Consider the following 17,608-nt stretch of genomic DNA (forward strand, 5'->3'; position numbering starts at 1 on the left):
GTAAAATGAATGTAGGATTGTGGGTGACTTGGCTTAGCTTCTTTCATCACAGCGTCTCTACTTAAGCTGGGAAATGTTCTCCTATCAGCTATGATTGTCTGATGTGAACTTGCCTTGTCACCGCTGCCTAAGTGTAAGTCCCCAGTTCTCCCAGCAGTAACTTCAGGAGTTACTCACAGCCAAGTGATCAGAGGGAAAGCTCGATAGTTTTGCAGTGTTATGATGAGACTGAGCAAAGCATAGTCCTTTGGGCAAGGAGGTTGACGGGTTAAATATCAAGGCCAGGAAACCACTGGAAAATAGCACTAGGATGTTATTGAAAAGCTCCATGACCATTTTCTATTCCTTTTGGATACCTTAATTTTTCTTTTGGCCTTCCAAAACCAATTAAAGATCATTAATGTATAATATAGTTTTCATTGCAAGTTTCCAGTAGATAAAAAGTCCAAGATCCACCAGAGTTGGACAGATGACTTGTTCAGAGTGGCGTTCTAATTACCCCAGACCCTGCACTAGAACCCGCACCTTCTGATGCCGTCTCCATTGCTTCTTCCACTGCACCACATTCCCTCTTGGCCATCACGTTAAATATTTATCAGTGTTGTAGCAACCCTCCTAAAATAAATAAATAAATCTGGCTCCTTCCTCCTGTGCTCACAGCCCTCAGCATCGGGCTCCAAACTGCCCTTGCAGAAGCTTCACCTCCACCGCAGCCCACTCACCCACCCTCGCCGTCAGCTCCTGCAGCACCCAGCTTCTCCCTCCATCTCCTGCCATGCCCTTTCACAAGCCGCTCGCGTCTCTGCGCCTGCTGCTTCCTGCTGCCTGCGCCGTCTCCCCCGCTCTCTGCCTGGCAAACTCCTACTCACTCTTCAAAATTCCGCTCACATGTCACCTCCTCTGAGAAGCGCTGTCCTCCTCCCACAGGATGCTGGGCACGCCTGCTTTCTCCTCTGTTTTCCCCCAGCACCTGGAGCATTCCTTTCTCTTCTCCCTGAACCCTTCTTGATCTGCTTAACCCCCTGTCACCAGCAGAGCACGTGGGGGCCCCTGTCACCAGGCCTCTGCCCTATTCATTGCAGTAGGTCTTGGCTGGCACAAAGAAATCCTTCCATTTGTTTTTTTTTTTTTTTAAATTTAATTTATTTATTTATTATTTATGGCTGTGTTGGGTCTTCGTTTCTGTGCGAGGGCTTCCTCTAGTTGCGGCAAGCGGGGGCCACTCTTCATCGCGGTGCGCGGGCCTCTCACTATCGCGGCCTCTCTTGTTGCGGAGCACAGGCTCCAGACGCGCAGGCTCAGTAGTTGTGGCTCACGGGCCTAGTTGCTCCGTGGCATGTGGGATCTTCCCAAACCAGGGCTCGAACCCGTGTCCCCTGCATTGGCAGGCAGATTCTCAACCACTGCGCCACCAGGGAAGTCCCCCCTTCCATTTGTTTTTGTTGTTGAAGAAATGGCACTGTTTCAGGAATTTCGTCAAGTTTATTATCCACGCAGGAGTACGCTTTGTTTAAGTAAGAAACACGAGGCAGAGACGCAGAAGCCTCCAGAAGCCTGGTTGACAAAAGAGAAAGTCGTCGTCAACAGCAGCTCTTACCAAAGGCAGTCATGGTTTCACGTGTCACGGTGGTGCTCATCCTGGCCAGGGGAGCCCTGGCTCTTAAATACAGATCCTCCTGGATCGCAGCAGTGAATGTTGGCACGAGAAAACGTGGCACAGTGCCTGCAGCAATGGAGAAGTCGGAAGTTCTAGTGCAGGGGTCCTAGGGGCAGCTCTACAGGTGACGGGAATGTAGCTTTGAGCAGGTCACATGCCTCTTGGAGACTTAGTGTTGTCATCTTTAAAACAGAAAGATCAGGCTATGTGATTCCTAAAGTCCTTTCCTCCTTGAGGATTCTGTTGTTCTAATCCCGGGTCGAATAGCTGATACTACTACTTACCTCTTCCAAATAAAAATGGCTAGACCCCTTGCAGAGTGGAGAGAGTTTAAATTAGAAACTTAGAGGAAATAGTAAAGAAGATAATGTGATGACCTGTTTTTATATTTTTAAGCTTGCTGTCTGGAGTAGATGATTTATTCTACACAGAAAAAAGTTTCAGATGATATACAATGAAATTTACATAAGCTTCAGTGTGTCTTACTGTGATAGCTTCCTGAGTGCAAAGGGGTTGCCAAAGTGCTGGAATGAATACTAAAGAAAAGCTGACAAAAACCGAAAACTTGATAAAACTGAACGGCAAACATTAGTCATAGCTCAGTAACTAGAAAGAAAGGTAACTTAGGGACTTAATTTGTTTTGTATTTCGTAGAGTCTCTGGGTGGAGAGAACATCATTATACTTGGTGCAGAGTTTACCCGGAATTTCCCGCTGGTTTGAAGTGGAGAAGCGTGAAGTGGTAAGTGTCAGAGCTTATTCTCAAGAACTTTCTCATCACAGTTGCTCACCTGGTGTCAGGCTGTATATTCATTGCTTCTGCTTTGGACTCGAAGTGCCTGGAAACACTCATAGTAAGTTAGTGAATGTTTGTGATATTTATTGACCGCTGTGACCAAAGCTGGAAGGGGAACATTACCATTGACCTAGCCCAGCCAGCCAGAGGGATTCCTCAAAAATAGCTATGACTGCAGCATGTCAACACCTCGGGCCCTTGAGTTAGAAGAACTGGAATTCCAGATCTCCTAACTACTCTAGCTATGTGACATTCACTGCTTACCTTCAGTGCCAGGCCACTGGAAGAAAGTTATCCACATTAACTTATTTAATCACCGTACCAAAGCTATGAGGTATGTATTCTTTTTTGTTTGTTTTGTTATACACATTCATTTATTTTACTTTCAGATTCCACATATAAGTGGTAACAGAGTATTTGTCTTTCTCTGTCTGACTTATTTCACTAAGTATAATACCCTCTAGGGCCATCCACATTGTTGCAAATGGCAGAATTTCATTCTTTTCTGTGGCTCAGTAATATTCCATTGTGTGTGTGTGTGTGTGTGTGTGTGTGTGTATCTCAAATCTTCTCTATGCATTCATCTGTGGCTGGACACTCGGATTGCTTGTATATCTTGGCTATTGTACACAATGCTGCTGTGAATATTGAGGTGCATTATCTTTTTGAATTAGTATTTTCATTTTCTTTGGCTATATAGCTAGGAGTGGCATTGCTGGATCATATGGTGGTTCTGCTTTTAGTCTTTTGAGGAACCTCCATACTATTTTCCAAGGTGATTGAACCAATTTACATTCCCACCAGCAGTGGACTAGGGTTCTCATTTCTCCATATCTGAGGTGTGTATTCTTATCCTCATTTTCACACGTTTTGACAAGAGGTTAAAAGCCTTTGCCAGAGGTTCCATAGCAAGATACTGAAAAAGGATAAACTCGAACCCAGATTTTTCTGACTCCAAAGCCAGTTATGTTTATCACTCCTAGCCTTATAGGCAACACGAAGCCAGTGTCAAGCCCCAGCACAGTATCTGACACACAGTAAGTCCGCGCTGTCACAGTTCACAGTAGAAGGCATGCTGCTGTGTTAGTCTCCCTGGGCACCAGTGGAGAAATCAGTGGGTGTCATTATAGAACCTGGAAACCACAGCACCCAAGAAGCCTTCGGGTTGTAAAGCACGCCTCCCAGCTCCAGTCCCCAGTTGTGGAAACAGAGAGAGCGGTTGCCTAAGGCAGCCACATCCGGAGTGAGACCCCGCCCTGTGCCTGGGCTGCTCTTCAAGCTGCCAGCACCTTGCTGTCAACCACAGCCCTGCAATCTCAAGCATCCCTTCTCCCACCCTTGGTATATCCATTGTGTCTGGGACCAGCCACTGTCCTCTGGCTGATAGAAAATGTGCCAATTGTGAAAATATCATTTAACCCCTTCCTTTTTTTAAGTAACAAGCCCACTCTGTCCATGAATAAGAAAGAGCAGTTCTTGCCCAAATTGTCTTCCAAGAATGGCTTATCCTACCTGAAGTCTCGCTAAGCATTGAAACCACCCTCAGCTTATCCTGTTCAATCACGCTAAGGATTTAATGGCATTTTCATTTTGCTGGGCAGAAAAAAATTCGTACAGCTCCCTTAACAAATTGAACTCAATCCACCAGATTACATCAGTGTGGTTGTGTTCTTGTCAGGTCTGAGTCAAGGGTCCACAAAGCTGGTTACTTACATGGTGGACCCTGCGGCCTTCGTGGAAGAGGAGACGCTGCTGAATTCAGTGCTCAGAAAGTCTTATTGTTATGCTTCCTGCTGAATGGCATGGGCCCAACCCACAGAAATGTTCTTAGTCATCCATGCTGCATTAATGATTCAGAGAGCTTTGTCAGCTACTTACTACCCAGAGCATTGAATTCTGTGACACTCACCAATGTTCCTAACCTTGGAAATATTATATACACACACACATACACCCCTCTAATAAAAAGCAGCATGCTGATAATGATTAAAGGAGCATTACTAAACACAACCTTTCAAACATCAGCTGCCTACTTTATTAGAATACGCAATCTTATATTCTGTCAAACAGAACAAACCCAACTGGGCTGTTTTGTTCCCTGAACACAGCCCACTTCTGACAACCTCATGTCTTTCTCTTATTCCCACTGCCTGGCATATCCCCACCTTCCATTAAAGCTGGTTTACTGCTTTAATTCCTAGTGTGGAAGGTCCTGAAGATCTGGGCACAGAGTAGGTACTCAATACATATATGCCACACTGAATTGAAATTCCTTATGTGCCATGCCAGAATCTAAAAGATTCTGAATACCAAAAGATGTTTCCACATCTTGAGGATTACATAATATACTATATGCACCCTATGTTACCTTTCTAAAATCAGAAATATTCTGAGTTCTGAAAACATGTTGCAGCAAAGATTTCAGATGAGACTGTGGGCCTTTATTCTCTAAATCGTAACCCCAGAACATACTGTTGAACATATTCTCCCATTCTTTCAAAGATGATAATGCCTTTGAACAATTGTTTACTCAGTAATTGTTTTTATTGTTTTCAAAACAAACAGGGTATTTATTTTTTTGATTAAAAAGTAAGCTTATTTAAAAATTTTTAAACAAGATGAAAAAGCTATAAAATAGAATGTGCAAATAATGATTTTTTAAACTCTAAAGATAATGACAGTATCATCACATTTCACATTATATCCATCAGAAAATCGTGTGGCTCTATATACTTTCAAAATTACCCAGAATCCGACCACCCCTCACCTCTCTACTGATAGTGCCATCTAGTGCCTGATTTCTGCAGTAGTCTAAGAGGTCACCTTGTGCCCTTCTGCCCTCCCCCTGCTGCAGTCACTTCTGTACACAGCCCCAGTGTCCTTTTTAAACTAAAGTTATATCAAATAAAAATAGAGAAAATATATAATGAACCTGGTTTACCCATCATTTTATTTCACCAGCTATCAAAAAGGCCAATTTTGTTTCATCTACACTTCCTTCCATTCACTTTCACACTGGCTTATTTTGAAGTAAATCTCAGACATCATTTCAGCTATGTAAGAATATTTTAGTCTGTATATTAACCAAAAACATAACCATAATACCATTATTCCATCTAAAAATTTTAACAATAATTCCATGATCATAAAATATCCAGTTTATTCACAGTTCTCCAAGTCTTTATTTTACAGGTTTTTGTTTGTTTTTGTCATCTGTTGTTTGAATCTGGTCCCAAATAAGGGCCACACATTGAACTTGGTTGAAATACCTCCTAGATCCCATTTGATCTGTAGGTTCCCCCCGTATTAATTTTTTTTCCTTGCAGTTTTTTTGTTAAAGAATCCAGGTTGTTTATCCTGAAGTGTTTCCTTAAGTATGGATTTTGCAGACTGTGAATCAGTGGGATCATTTAACGTGTTTCTTTGTTCCTATTTTTTTTTTTTCGTAAATTAGCAGTTAGATCTAGAAGCTTGATAAGATGTTGTTTCGTTTTCATTTTTTATTTTTTCATTTCTTGCAAGACTACTTCGGGGGTGGCGTTATATGCTCTGGTTGGCAGCCAGTGATGCTCATTGCCCCCATCCAGTCATCTCTTAAGGGTTACAAAATGGTGATATTTCATCGTTCTTTCGTTGTTTGTTGATTGGAACACTTGTGTAAAGAGAAACATGCCCTCATCACCGATTGGATTACCCTAAGGTATAGGAAAGGAAGGCTAATGCTCTATTCTTTCCTTTTATTTACCAGTTTTCATGGTTTCTTTTTTTCTTCCCCCCACACCACGCAGCTTGTGGGATCTTAGTTCCCCGACCAGGGATTGAACCCTGGTTCCTCATACAGAGGGCACCCTCAGCAGTGAAAGTGCGGAATCCTAACCACTGGACCACCATGGAATTCCCCTACCAGTTTTCAAAATAATAATTTGGTTCCCTAACACCCTATAAAAGTGACCAAAGAGGGTTTTGTTTGGTTAGTTTGGGTTTTAGTATCAGTAGTAACCCATGGATTTAAACGTGTTTGTTTTGTTTCAATCCATTGCAATTATGACTCTTATTATTTTTCAAATTGTTCCATTTTGCCCATTGGGAGCCTCTTCAAATTGGTTCCTCAGTCTTTTTGACAGTATCCAAGTTGTCTTTGTTACTGAGCTAACACACAGGACCGGATTGTCAGATCAAGCATAGGAATCAGCATCAAGCTTTACTAATAACTTTCAGGCAATCAGGAGGCTCAGATGAACCAGAGAGACATCTGAGACCTCAAGTCTTGTCCTCCACATCCTTCTTCTCCACATCAGTAATAATCCTGATTAAGAGACAGAGTGTCTAAGTGAAGTTCACGGAGTTCCTCATACAAAGGGCACGTTTCAATTATGAAATTTAAATTGTGAAATATTCCATTTTATACTCCAGAGAGTTGTCAAACTTCTCTGGGACATTCTCTAGCGACGTGTGCCTTATGGACTCTGGGTTTATTTACTGTAAGCAATCCTTTAGCTGGGGACTTCCCGCTAAGGGCATTCCATAGATACCATCTCTTCCTCCTAGCAGTTAGTCTTAGTCTTTTTATTTGAAGGTTCAATTGACAGGGAGATAAGACCAGGTCACCTGCTTTCTTTTCTGTTCCCCGAGGACATCCCTCCAGTAAAGAGAGTAAATGGACCACAGGCCGGCTGCTCTAATGCCTTCCTCCAGCTGCCTTCCTTGCTTACTGATATGGCTGGGTAGTCCAGGCTCACTTGTACAATCCTGCCCCAGACCCAAAAGCAACCATTTCTCCAATGACTCCTGTTTCTTTTTAGTGGTAAATGGGAATTAAGGATCACAAACTGGGAATAAAGGAAAATAATTCCTTGATGAACATTTTTACACATTATTCTTTGCACACTTCTTTAATCATCTCCTTAGAATAATTTCCCTAGAAGTGAATTGAGCTATCAAAGGGTCCACAGTATAACCTTTGATTCGTTGATCAGCAATGGCATGTATCAATTTATGCCCTGTCTGGAGTATACAGCTGTTCTTGGGAACAACCATTTTCCCAGCATTCTCTTCAGCACTGGCTGTTGAATATTATTTTAAAATTTCCAAATAATAGATCAAAAATGATCACAGTAGGGTTGATTTTTTTTTGGCATTTGTTGAGTGCTAGTGGAGATGATATGTTTTCATATATTTATTGAGTCTTTTTTTGCGAATGCACTGATTATATTCTTTGTGTAGTTTTCTTCAGTATTTGAGATATATTAATAATTCAGCTGAAATATATGTTGGAAATATTTTCCCAAGTTATTATTTGTCTTTTGTCTGTGTTTATTGTATTTTGTTTATTTTTTAAATTCCTTCGTATTAATAACATTTGAATCTATAATGTTGAGCATGAATTTTTTTAGTTGTGGTCAAAAATACACAAAAGTCACCATCATAACCACTTTTAACTGTATAGTACAGTGGTATTAACTATAGCACGCTGTTGTGCACCATCCATTGAACAACAATTTCCCTTTCCCCCTCCCCCCAGCACCTGGCAACCACTGTTCTACTTTCTGTTTCTAAGATGTTTTGTTCACTTTTTAACTTTCAGTTCATCAGAGCTCTCAGACTTCTTCCTTATGATGTAGCTTTTGTGATCATAAAACAAAAGTTTAATGTCCTAAATAATTGGAAAATAAAATCCTGTTTACCACCACTCAGGTAAAGAAACAGAACATTGCCAGTAGCACCCTATAGGCCTCCCGTGTATCCTTTCCCAATTACTACTGCCTCCCTTATCATAACTTTTCTGGTATCCATTCCCTTGCTTCGTTTATTACCTGTATATGCCTCTTTAAACAAGTCAGTTTAGTTTTGCCTGGTTTTGAACAGGCATACCTTGGAGACGGTGCGGGTTCAGTTCTAGACCCCCGCAATAAAGCAAGTCACACAGATTTGTTGGTGTCCCAGTGCATATAAAAGTGATGTTTATACTATACTGCAGTGTACTGTGTGTAATAGCATTATGTCTAAAAAAAAATGTACATACCTTAGTTTAAAAATATTGCTAAAAAAATGCCAAAGCAATTGCAATAGCAAGATCAAAGACCACTGATCACAGATCACCATAACAAATATAATAATGAAAAAGTTTGAAATATTGTGAGAATTATCAAAATGTGACACAGAGACATGAAGTGAGCAAATGCTGTTGAAAAAAACGAGGCCAGTAGTCTTATTCAACAGAGGGTTCTGTGAACCCTCAATTTGTAAAACAACACAGTATCTGTGAAGCACAATAAAGCAAAGTACAATAAAATGAGGTATGCCTGTATAACAGTGTCATACTGTATATATTCTATTGTAACTTGCATCTGTTGCTCAGTATTATTTGTAACATTAGTCCATGTTATTATATGTGACTTGTTTGTTTTCATTGCTGTAAAGTATTCCATTGTATACTACAATATGCTTATGCATTCTATTCTTGATGGACATACAGATTTTGGAGATGATTATGAACACTTTTGTACATGTTTCCTGGTACACATGTACACAGATACTTTTCCTCAGATATATGCCTAGGAGTAGAATTGCTGGATCATAAAATATAATATATAGATATCTTCATCTTTAATACATAATCCCAAACTGTTTTCCAAAGTGACTGAACCAATTTGAACTTCCAACAGCAGAAATTGAGAGATTCAGTTGCTCACATTCTCACTCTCATTTGCTAGTGTCATATTTATTTTTGCCATACTGGTGAGTGCTTAATAGTATGTCATTGTGGTATTACTTTTCACTTCTTTGATCACAGATGAGGTTCAACACTTTTCATATGTTTACTGGTCATTTGGGTTTCTTCCTTTGTAAAGTGGCTACTTTTTTTGCCTATTTTTAATTCAGCTGTTTGCCTTTCTCTTAATGGTGTATAAGGGTTCTTTATATATTCTGGACATAGGCTCTTTGACAGTTTTACATGTTACAGATATCTTCTACTTTCTGGTTTATCTTTCCTTCTCCTTTATTGTGTCCTTTGATGAATGTATATTCTTAATTTTGACATAGTCAAATGATTCTAGTACTTTTCAGTGTTGGTTTAAGATGATCTAAGTGACCTTTAAAAACCCTATTTCCTTAACTGAAAGAACCAGTATTGAAATGTGCTTACAGTAAGCTTGAATTATTGTACAGCTGAGAGCTTAGCAGACCTTCTCTTCAAAGAGAACGTCAGTGACAATAACAGTCACAGTGCTACACATTTGAAGAGCACTTTCATCATTTTCACAATTAGGCCTCCCATAACCGAGAATTGTTAAGTCATTATGATTCTATTTGGCTCTCCTTCAACAAATAGATCCTGCGGCATATATGATTATCTTATTTTCTATAACTCCCAACTGTGTGGCATCCTGTGCCACCTTATGGTGCTGTTATATATGCATATGGGGTTCATATGGGCATATGTTCCATCTTCCCAACTAGGCTGAAATCTCCTTGACATCAGAGGATCTGTAAATGCATCTTTGTATCTCCTGTGGTACTTTGCATTAAGTATCTAGAAAGGCGCTAATAATATGCAGGGCCCTTGAACACTTAGCCTTCAAAAGAAAAGAAAAACAAGTTTTAAAAGACATGCTTGAATTTTCTTTTAAGGTTTAAATTGATTGTTGCAGTGCTAATATGTAATTGATGAGTGCTGATTATCTAAACCACATTTCAACCAATGAATATAATCACCTTCTCTTCCCAGACCTTACAAACAGCTAATTTGTCTTCCACATCCTTGTCTATTCTACTGTGGCCCCTGGTAGAGATATTGATGGGAGCCAAGGGGGAGCACAGATAATTCAGAACATGGATAATCTAATTTGTCTTTCTTCTTCTTTTTTTCTTTTCTTTCTTTCTTTCTTTTTTTTTTTTTTTTTTTTTTTGGCCATACTTCACAGCATGCGGGATACAGGATCTTAGTTCCCTGACCAGGGGTCGAACCTGTGCCCCATTCAGTGGAAGCATGAAGTCTTAACCACTGGACCGCCAGGGAAGTCCCTTGTCTTTCTTCTTGAATGTCACAAAATCCAATATATATTTATGCTCATTTGTTCTCAGGTAGAAATGAGTCCTCTTGAAAATGCAATTGAAGTATTGGAAAATAAGAATCAGCAGCTGAAGACTCTGATTAGTCAGTGTCAGACAAGACAGATGCAGAATATTAATCCCCTGACCATGTGCCTGAATGGAGTTATAGATGCTGCGGTTAATGGTGGAGTTTCCAGGTATCAAGAGGTGAGGATTAGGTATTTTCGTTTGAAAGTTGTCATATGTGATTTCTTAAGGTTTCAGAAATCTTTTTTTCAAAATATGCACACATCACATCAGCCTGCTATCATAGGGCTACAATTAACACAAGCAGATTTCTTTGTTAGATAGAGCAAACATACAGTCATTTGTGATGCACACTTTGTTTCCCAAAATGTGATATTTTGAGGATAAAAGTGTGTGTGTGTGTGTGTTTTCTTGGATGAATAAAAGAAGTGAGGGTATCGGGATTGTTTAATAAATGTCTACCTAAACCCACTTCCCTGAGCAAAGAGTGGTTCTTGGACATAAAAAAATTTGATCTTGTTTAGAAGATATTTTAAGTGGATTTTTCATCTGCTGTCTTAGTTTTAAACAGAAAGGTACAGTAGCTTGGAAGGTGAGGCCACCATCTTGATCATTCTGAGTCTTAAGGCAGTTTATTTTAGGATGTAATGTCATAAAGCTTATTGATTTGGATTTGCTATTTGTTTTACCAAAGATACAAAGTTTATACAATTTCTGATCTCCTGTTAACAATCATTTCCTTATATTCCCATCTGACCAGCTGACCGTACTCAGAATCATTATGTCTGCCCCCCAAAAGTGGTGTATAATGGTATCATTTCTTTAAAGATGGCTTTAAAAAACAACAACGGTGTCTTTCACTTCCTTTGTAACTCTCCTGAAGTAAACTGACTAATCCTTCTCTTACTAGGCATTCTTTGTCAAAGAATATATCTTAAGTCACCCTGAAGATGGAGAGAAAATTGCACGGTTAAGAGAGCTGATGCTTGAGCAGGTAAGGGGAGCAGAAGCCCATCACCTTTCCCCTCTTCTGCGTAGATACATACTTGCTTAACTGGAGACCCATCTACATAGTTTTCTACATCAGTGATCTAACTGAAGCTAGCAGTCACGGGTTACAGATTCACTCGTAATATATCCCAATTTGCTAATTTCTACGTTTTCTTCCCACTTTAATGCAAAACAAAAACAAAAACCAATGAGTAGACTATGGTAGCCCCTTACAACAAACAACTTCATGTAATCTCTTGGAACGTTCTCTGAATGCTGTCTCCCCAAAGACTTGATGCCAGCTTTTCACTCAAGATTTTGGGGTCAAATGAGTTCAGGCTAACTCAAAATGAATAAATAAGTAAATGAATGAATGAGATTCTTACTTAAATGTTAGAATAAGGAAGTGGGCAGTCAATACCCTTTGCTTTAGAAGTATCCTGTTGTGCAGACTAAGCCTATAGATTATATGATATGGACAAAACTAGATACAACCTCATCATTTTCAACGTTACAGAAGCATAGTTGGTTTTTATTTCTTTGGTTCCATCAAGTACAAAGAACCAGAGTGAAAAATCTGTTGCCTGCTGTGCCCCTTTTGATAGCTCTTGGCCTGAAAATGGTTTGAAAACCTCTGAGGTGGGAGACATTATGGTTGGGAGGCTGGGTGCAATAGGAAATTTTATACCCATGAAAAATGGAATATGTACGATAAAATGTGACAAAAGCATCTCTTTCCACTTGATAATACCAAATTAAAAAACAAATAAAACATGCTGTTTTGGATTAGGAAATGACAAGGTTATCTGGTTTTAGTTCATATTTTATGCTCTGAAGGCTTAGTCCACAAAACTTAATACTGAAGGGAGAGAAGTGACCATGGACAAGGGCCATGGCTGGAAGAGGGTCAGTTGTATAGATTCTGAAAAAGAGAGAGGAATTACTTAAAGTTGTCCTGCGAGGAAATATAGAATAAGTTAAATTCTCACTGTGGCCCTGGGAGTGATGTAGATTCTCGAAATGAAGTGAGCAGCTTAGGTTATCCAGTACTGAGGATTATGGAACGACTTTAGCCTTTTTTGATTTTTAAAAGTCTGTATTTTACCAGTACAGTCTCTTATGAGTGATTTGCCTCACCCCAGGATACTTAACCTGCTGTATTCAGTCTGACTGAATTCTTTCCCTCGAGTTAAAATCAAAAGGGTTAAGAACTCTCTCAAGAAAAATAAAAATCGAGGGACCTTGGTTTCCTCCACATTCTGCCTGATTATGTTCATGGGGCCTTGTGGAAAGAGCTATGGCCTAGGAAGCATTAGATCCTATCATAGGCCATGTCGTGCAAGTGACTGCCATGTGACCTTGGGCGAGTCACATGTCTTTGTGGGACCGTAGGAAGGGGGTTGGGCACCGTCCTCTGGACCTCTGTGAGGTGGTTCAGAGAACTGTCTAGTAGACATGGAGATGCACTGCCCCAGTGCCCCTTCCAGAAGGGAGTTGTGGCCCTACCTGCTAGAAGACACCTTAGGCTCTCAGGTCCTCCGGCATTGCCTCTGCTGCAGACAGCCACGTAGCCTAAGATCTCCACCTTCCTAGATGACCTGCGTCCAGGGACTGGGGAGGAGAGACAGAGCCTGGCCATTTGGGCGCAACACAGCACAACTGTGACAGACCGTTAAAGGTCCAGAGCTCCCCTGGGGTTGGCAGGAGGCTGCCAGGCTGCCATCCAGTTCCGTTTCTTTTTTGGTCAAGTCCCACTTCTGCCCCTCCCTCCCTCCCTCCCACAGGCAGTGATCCCAAGGATACACCCCAGTAAACAGCCTAATCTCCATGCTGGAGCCTACTTCCAGGAGAACCCAACCTGCGCCGTTATCTGCACAAAAGGGAGGGCCCCTCCCAGCTAGTGTCTAAGATGCAAAGGACTGAGGCACCTACACTTAGGCTCAACTCCTCCATCCCGCCTACCCCCCCCACAGAGACTGGGCTCGCCCTTTATGCCTCGGACATACACTCCACTCAAGCTGTTCCTTTCAAGGTGTCCTTGATGTTTATTTCAAGGTATTTTTATCTTTATGCAAATGTGCTGGTGGTAGATGGGCATCCAGAGCAGAAGTTGCCACAGTTCTGACCCCTTTGGAAGGTGCTGGATGCTCTCACCCCCCAGAGTCAGCACTGTTTGCCCTGGCTTTCAAACTTGAACCTTCACGGGCTATAAAGATAAAGCGCCATCGTAGTGATGTGTGATTTGTTTTCCTCTCAGCCTCTGGAATTTGTTCTTTTGACCACTATAGCATGGGGAATTTTTAAAAATGTAAAAGACAGCTGCTACTCAAATCAAAGGAATTAAGCACTTTTGATACCTGTACAGAGAAAACTTGAATGTTTATATTCATCTTGGTTTAGGTTCTCACAGCAGGAAAACTTTTTTAAAAATAGGAGCTCTTCCTTTTTGCATTAGAATAAGTGAACAAGAATAATATTTTTTTAACAAAAACAAGAAACATAGCAACTGTTACAGAATTTCCGTTCACTTGTCCCTTCCTCCCTGACAGATTTTGAAAATCTGAGAGAGGGAGAGAGAAGAACCTGATGGGAGAGAGAAGGGAAACATGGCAGAGAGGGTGCCATCCAGAAAAGAGGTCCCTGGGGGAGAACCACCTGACCCTCCTAACAGGGAACCCCCATTCCCTGCCCCATCCTGAGAAGTGCAGGAAGGGGCCAAAGAAACACTGAACTGTTTTAAAATGGTTGTTGTTATAGGTTGAAAATCATGGGAAAGAAACTTGGGGTAGTAGGAAAATCAAGTCTTTGGAATCAGAGAGACCTAAGTTCAAATCCTCATTTGTCCTTTAGTACATGCAGAATTTTAGTACACGCAGAATTTTAGTACATGCAGAATTTTAGTACACGCAGAATTTTAGTACATGCAGAATTTTAGTACATGCAGAATTTTCTGATCCTCAGTGTCCTGCCCGGTAAACTAAGGATTGTTGCTATCTTGTCAGATTGAGAGATCAGCAATATTGCATGCAAAATGCATGGTACCATGCTTGAATCCCCCAGCAGGCACTTAGAGGACGTACCTACCCACTGATGTGGATTTTCTCCTTACGTTACTATCAAGGCACAGATTTTGGAATTTGGCTTGGCCGTGCATGAGAAGTTTGTACCTCAAGATATGAGACCGCTTCACAAAAAGCTGGTCGACCAGTTCTTTGTGATGAAGTCCAGCTTAGGAATACAGGTAAGTACACAAAGTGTCCATGGGGGGGCAGTCTGACCTCTGCCATTTGCTTTTTGGTAGAGGGACGATGAAATATCCAATAGTGACATCTTTTGGTTTTTCTACCAAACTGCACCATTTTACCAGAGAGCCCTCAAATACTAAAATTGCATTAACTTCTGTTTGTCACCCTCAACCTTTATGAAAACAAAAAAGTAAATGAGAGAAAGCTTAATAATAATGAAACTTACCTTTATAAGGTCCCTATAGAAAGACTTCATGACATTTACAATGCACATCTAGTACAGCGAAATACCTCACGAGTGATTTTGCCCTTGTAATTACTATTCTGAAATATTTTCTTTACTACCTCTTTAGGAATTCTCTGCTTGTATACAAGCCAGTCCAGTCCATTTTCCTAATGGAAGCCCTCGTGTGTGTAGAAACTCAGCACCTGCTTCTATGAGCCCAGATGGTACCAGGGTAATTCCTAGACGCAGGTAAGTCATATTCTGAATTATCTGACACTTTGGCGTCCCCACAAGATGATCTGGAACGATTCTCTCGTTCTTTGCGGCACAATTTGTCAAATACGCAATTTCTTAATGAAATAATTAACCCTCGAGGCAGCTGCAGACATCTGCCACTGGTAAAACAGCAACAGCATGAGAAATAAATAAACTCAGACATTTGATCATATGGAGGCAAACAGGAGACAACAAAATGGGATGTGCATTTTTTTTTTCCCCTTTGGTTTTATACCATGCCAGCATGTGATAAAGTACAATTCAGAGACTGAGTTAACAACCATTTCTTTTCCCCCCCAAAACAGCCCATTAAGTTACCCAGCTGTCAACCGATATTCTTCCTCCTCACTGTCCTCACAAGCTTCTGCTGAAGTAAGCAATATTACAGGGCAATCAGAAAGCTCTGATGAAGTCTTTAACATGCAGGTACTTGATTAGCTTTTTTGTCTGGTCCTGTTTATTCCCTTTCTGTCTCGATCATGAGTGTTTCCGTTCACTCTGCTGTGCTTAGGAACAGACCTATGAGCGAGAACTTGACTTAAGGACAAACCTTTAAACACTCGTGTTGCCTTATTGGTCTCTGGAGTCTCCAAAGATGATTCTCTCAAAGCTCCCCCATCCACTCTAAGAAGACCTGAGCGAGCCATGGGAAAGCCCGGGCAGGCCGTGCAGGGGGCGCGCTTTGAGCTCTGCCTCTGAGTCGGGTCTTCAGTTGGGACTCCTGGAGCTTGTCACCACTGACCTCTTAGCATTTCTAAGTGTTTCGTTTTTTTCCTTTAAGAAGATATGGTTTAGGGGCCCATTGTAAGATCCCTCCACTTAGGTACATGTTGGAAATTTCCCATAATAAAACATTTTTTACAAAAGAAAAAACACAGGTTTTAGGGATTTTAGCGTCAGTGTAACTCTTGCAACCAAAATTCGTATTTAGACTCGGCTGATAGGGCGTTGATAGTAACTCGGTAAGGCTCAGCGGAAATTTTCCTCAGCACTGTCTTTGGAAAAGGGGCATAATACATATTGCCAAATTCATGCTTTGAACACATTACATTGGAGAAAATGCAAAGGCGTGTTCTCTGCCTTTTAGAAGCACTCACCTATTGACCTGCCCGAGGCTGGGAGTCTTTCTGCTTATGCTTTAGTCAGGGAGCCGCTGCTAACTGCTCCTAAGTCATAGGATGTATGTAGCTGCAATGAACACAAATGCATTCCTTCGGCAGGAGTCAAAATCTCAGATTCTTGATTGATTCAGACAGGCGTCCTTATCAGTCTGAGTTAGGGAGATTTTTCCATATTTCTTAATGGACTTTTTTTTTTTCTAATTTGAAAAAAGAACTGATGATTTTGTTTCAAATGTGTCAGCGTTATCTGCAGCCTCTAAGCCGTGTTTGATAACAGCTCCCATGTTTTCCAGCCAAGTCCATCTACCTCAAGCTTGAGCTCTACTCACTCTGCCTCGCCTAATGTGACAAGTTCTGCTCCGTCGAGTGCCAGAGGTCAGCGCCAGGGTGTGGGGTGGACCAAGGGTGCCCGGAGAACCTTCCAGCCCCCAGGAGCTGTGGTGGCCCCCGCAGGCTCGGGCTCTCGCCTCCAAACGGGCCCAGCCCACCACCACCCTGATGAGCCTCTCTTTCCTTCTCTTGCCAGCTTCTCCTTTGTTGTCTGACAAACACAAACATTCCAGAGAAAACGCTTGCCTGTCCCCGAGAGAGCGGCCGTACAGTGCCGTCTACCCGACACCTGTGGAACCTTCTCAGGTAGTCCTTGTAGGATGGAAATTCTAGAAAACGAGGAAACGTCTGGATGTTGCTTACGTCTCTCTGCAGAACCTCATGGTAGCTGCCAGAGGCCACCAGATAGGCTGTGTCGACAAGTCCAGCTGGGTGAAAAGCACACCTCTGCCCTGCGCCTGTTGCTAGGGATTTCTGTGTGAGCCACGTGTCTGACGTGGATACGTGGGAAATTGCCTGAGCAGTGAAGCTGATAGGGAAATGGGAAGTGATTTTACCCACCTTGATCCGACTCTGTATTTCGTTGCTGCTACTTGAACGTTAGGAGGGGTGATTGGGTGAATGAGTTGGGGGGTGTCTGTCTGCATGTGTCTGTAACAGAAATTTGGAGGAACTTCTTACATTAGCCAGAGACCCTTGAGGAGACGCATGGCTGCCCAGCAGCGTTTCCTTTTGCCTCTACCTAACTCGAGAGAGCGGCCACGGATTCCTTGCTGAGGTACCCAAGAGGGCGGAGCATGACTTTTTACCTTTGCCATTCTTCTTTGATGCACTGAGGAGGAAGCTGAATCCTAGGGCCTCCCCTGCAGCCCTCAGGAGTAAGGCA

The 17,608-nt window shown here is 41.6% G+C and overlaps 1 protein-coding gene across 2 annotated transcripts in view; it reads left to right on the top strand.

Moving 5' to 3' along the window:
* Positions 1–17,608, top strand: part of DOCK4 (dedicator of cytokinesis 4) — a 506,020-nt gene that overhangs the window by 476,621 nt on the left and 11,791 nt on the right. Inside the window, exons 41-48 of one of the 2 annotated variants that reach the window (XM_036863604.1) lie at positions 2,312–2,398; positions 10,538–10,714; positions 11,445–11,528; positions 14,646–14,765; positions 15,123–15,244; positions 15,577–15,697; positions 16,686–16,767; positions 16,919–17,028. In XM_036863604.1, the coding sequence (XP_036719499.1) occupies positions 2,312–2,398; positions 10,538–10,714; positions 11,445–11,528; positions 14,646–14,765; positions 15,123–15,244; positions 15,577–15,697; positions 16,686–16,767; positions 16,919–17,028 (903 nt within the window). The remainder of the gene's footprint in view (positions 1–2,311; positions 2,399–10,537; positions 10,715–11,444; positions 11,529–14,645; positions 14,766–15,122; positions 15,245–15,576; positions 15,698–16,685; positions 16,768–16,918; positions 17,029–17,608) is intronic. The other variant, XM_036863605.1, reaches the window with a different exon arrangement.

This window comes from Balaenoptera musculus, chromosome 9, assembly GCF_009873245.2.
Source record: "Balaenoptera musculus isolate JJ_BM4_2016_0621 chromosome 9, mBalMus1.pri.v3, whole genome shotgun sequence".
NCBI classification, from domain to species: Eukaryota; Metazoa; Chordata; class Mammalia; order Artiodactyla; family Balaenopteridae; genus Balaenoptera; species Balaenoptera musculus.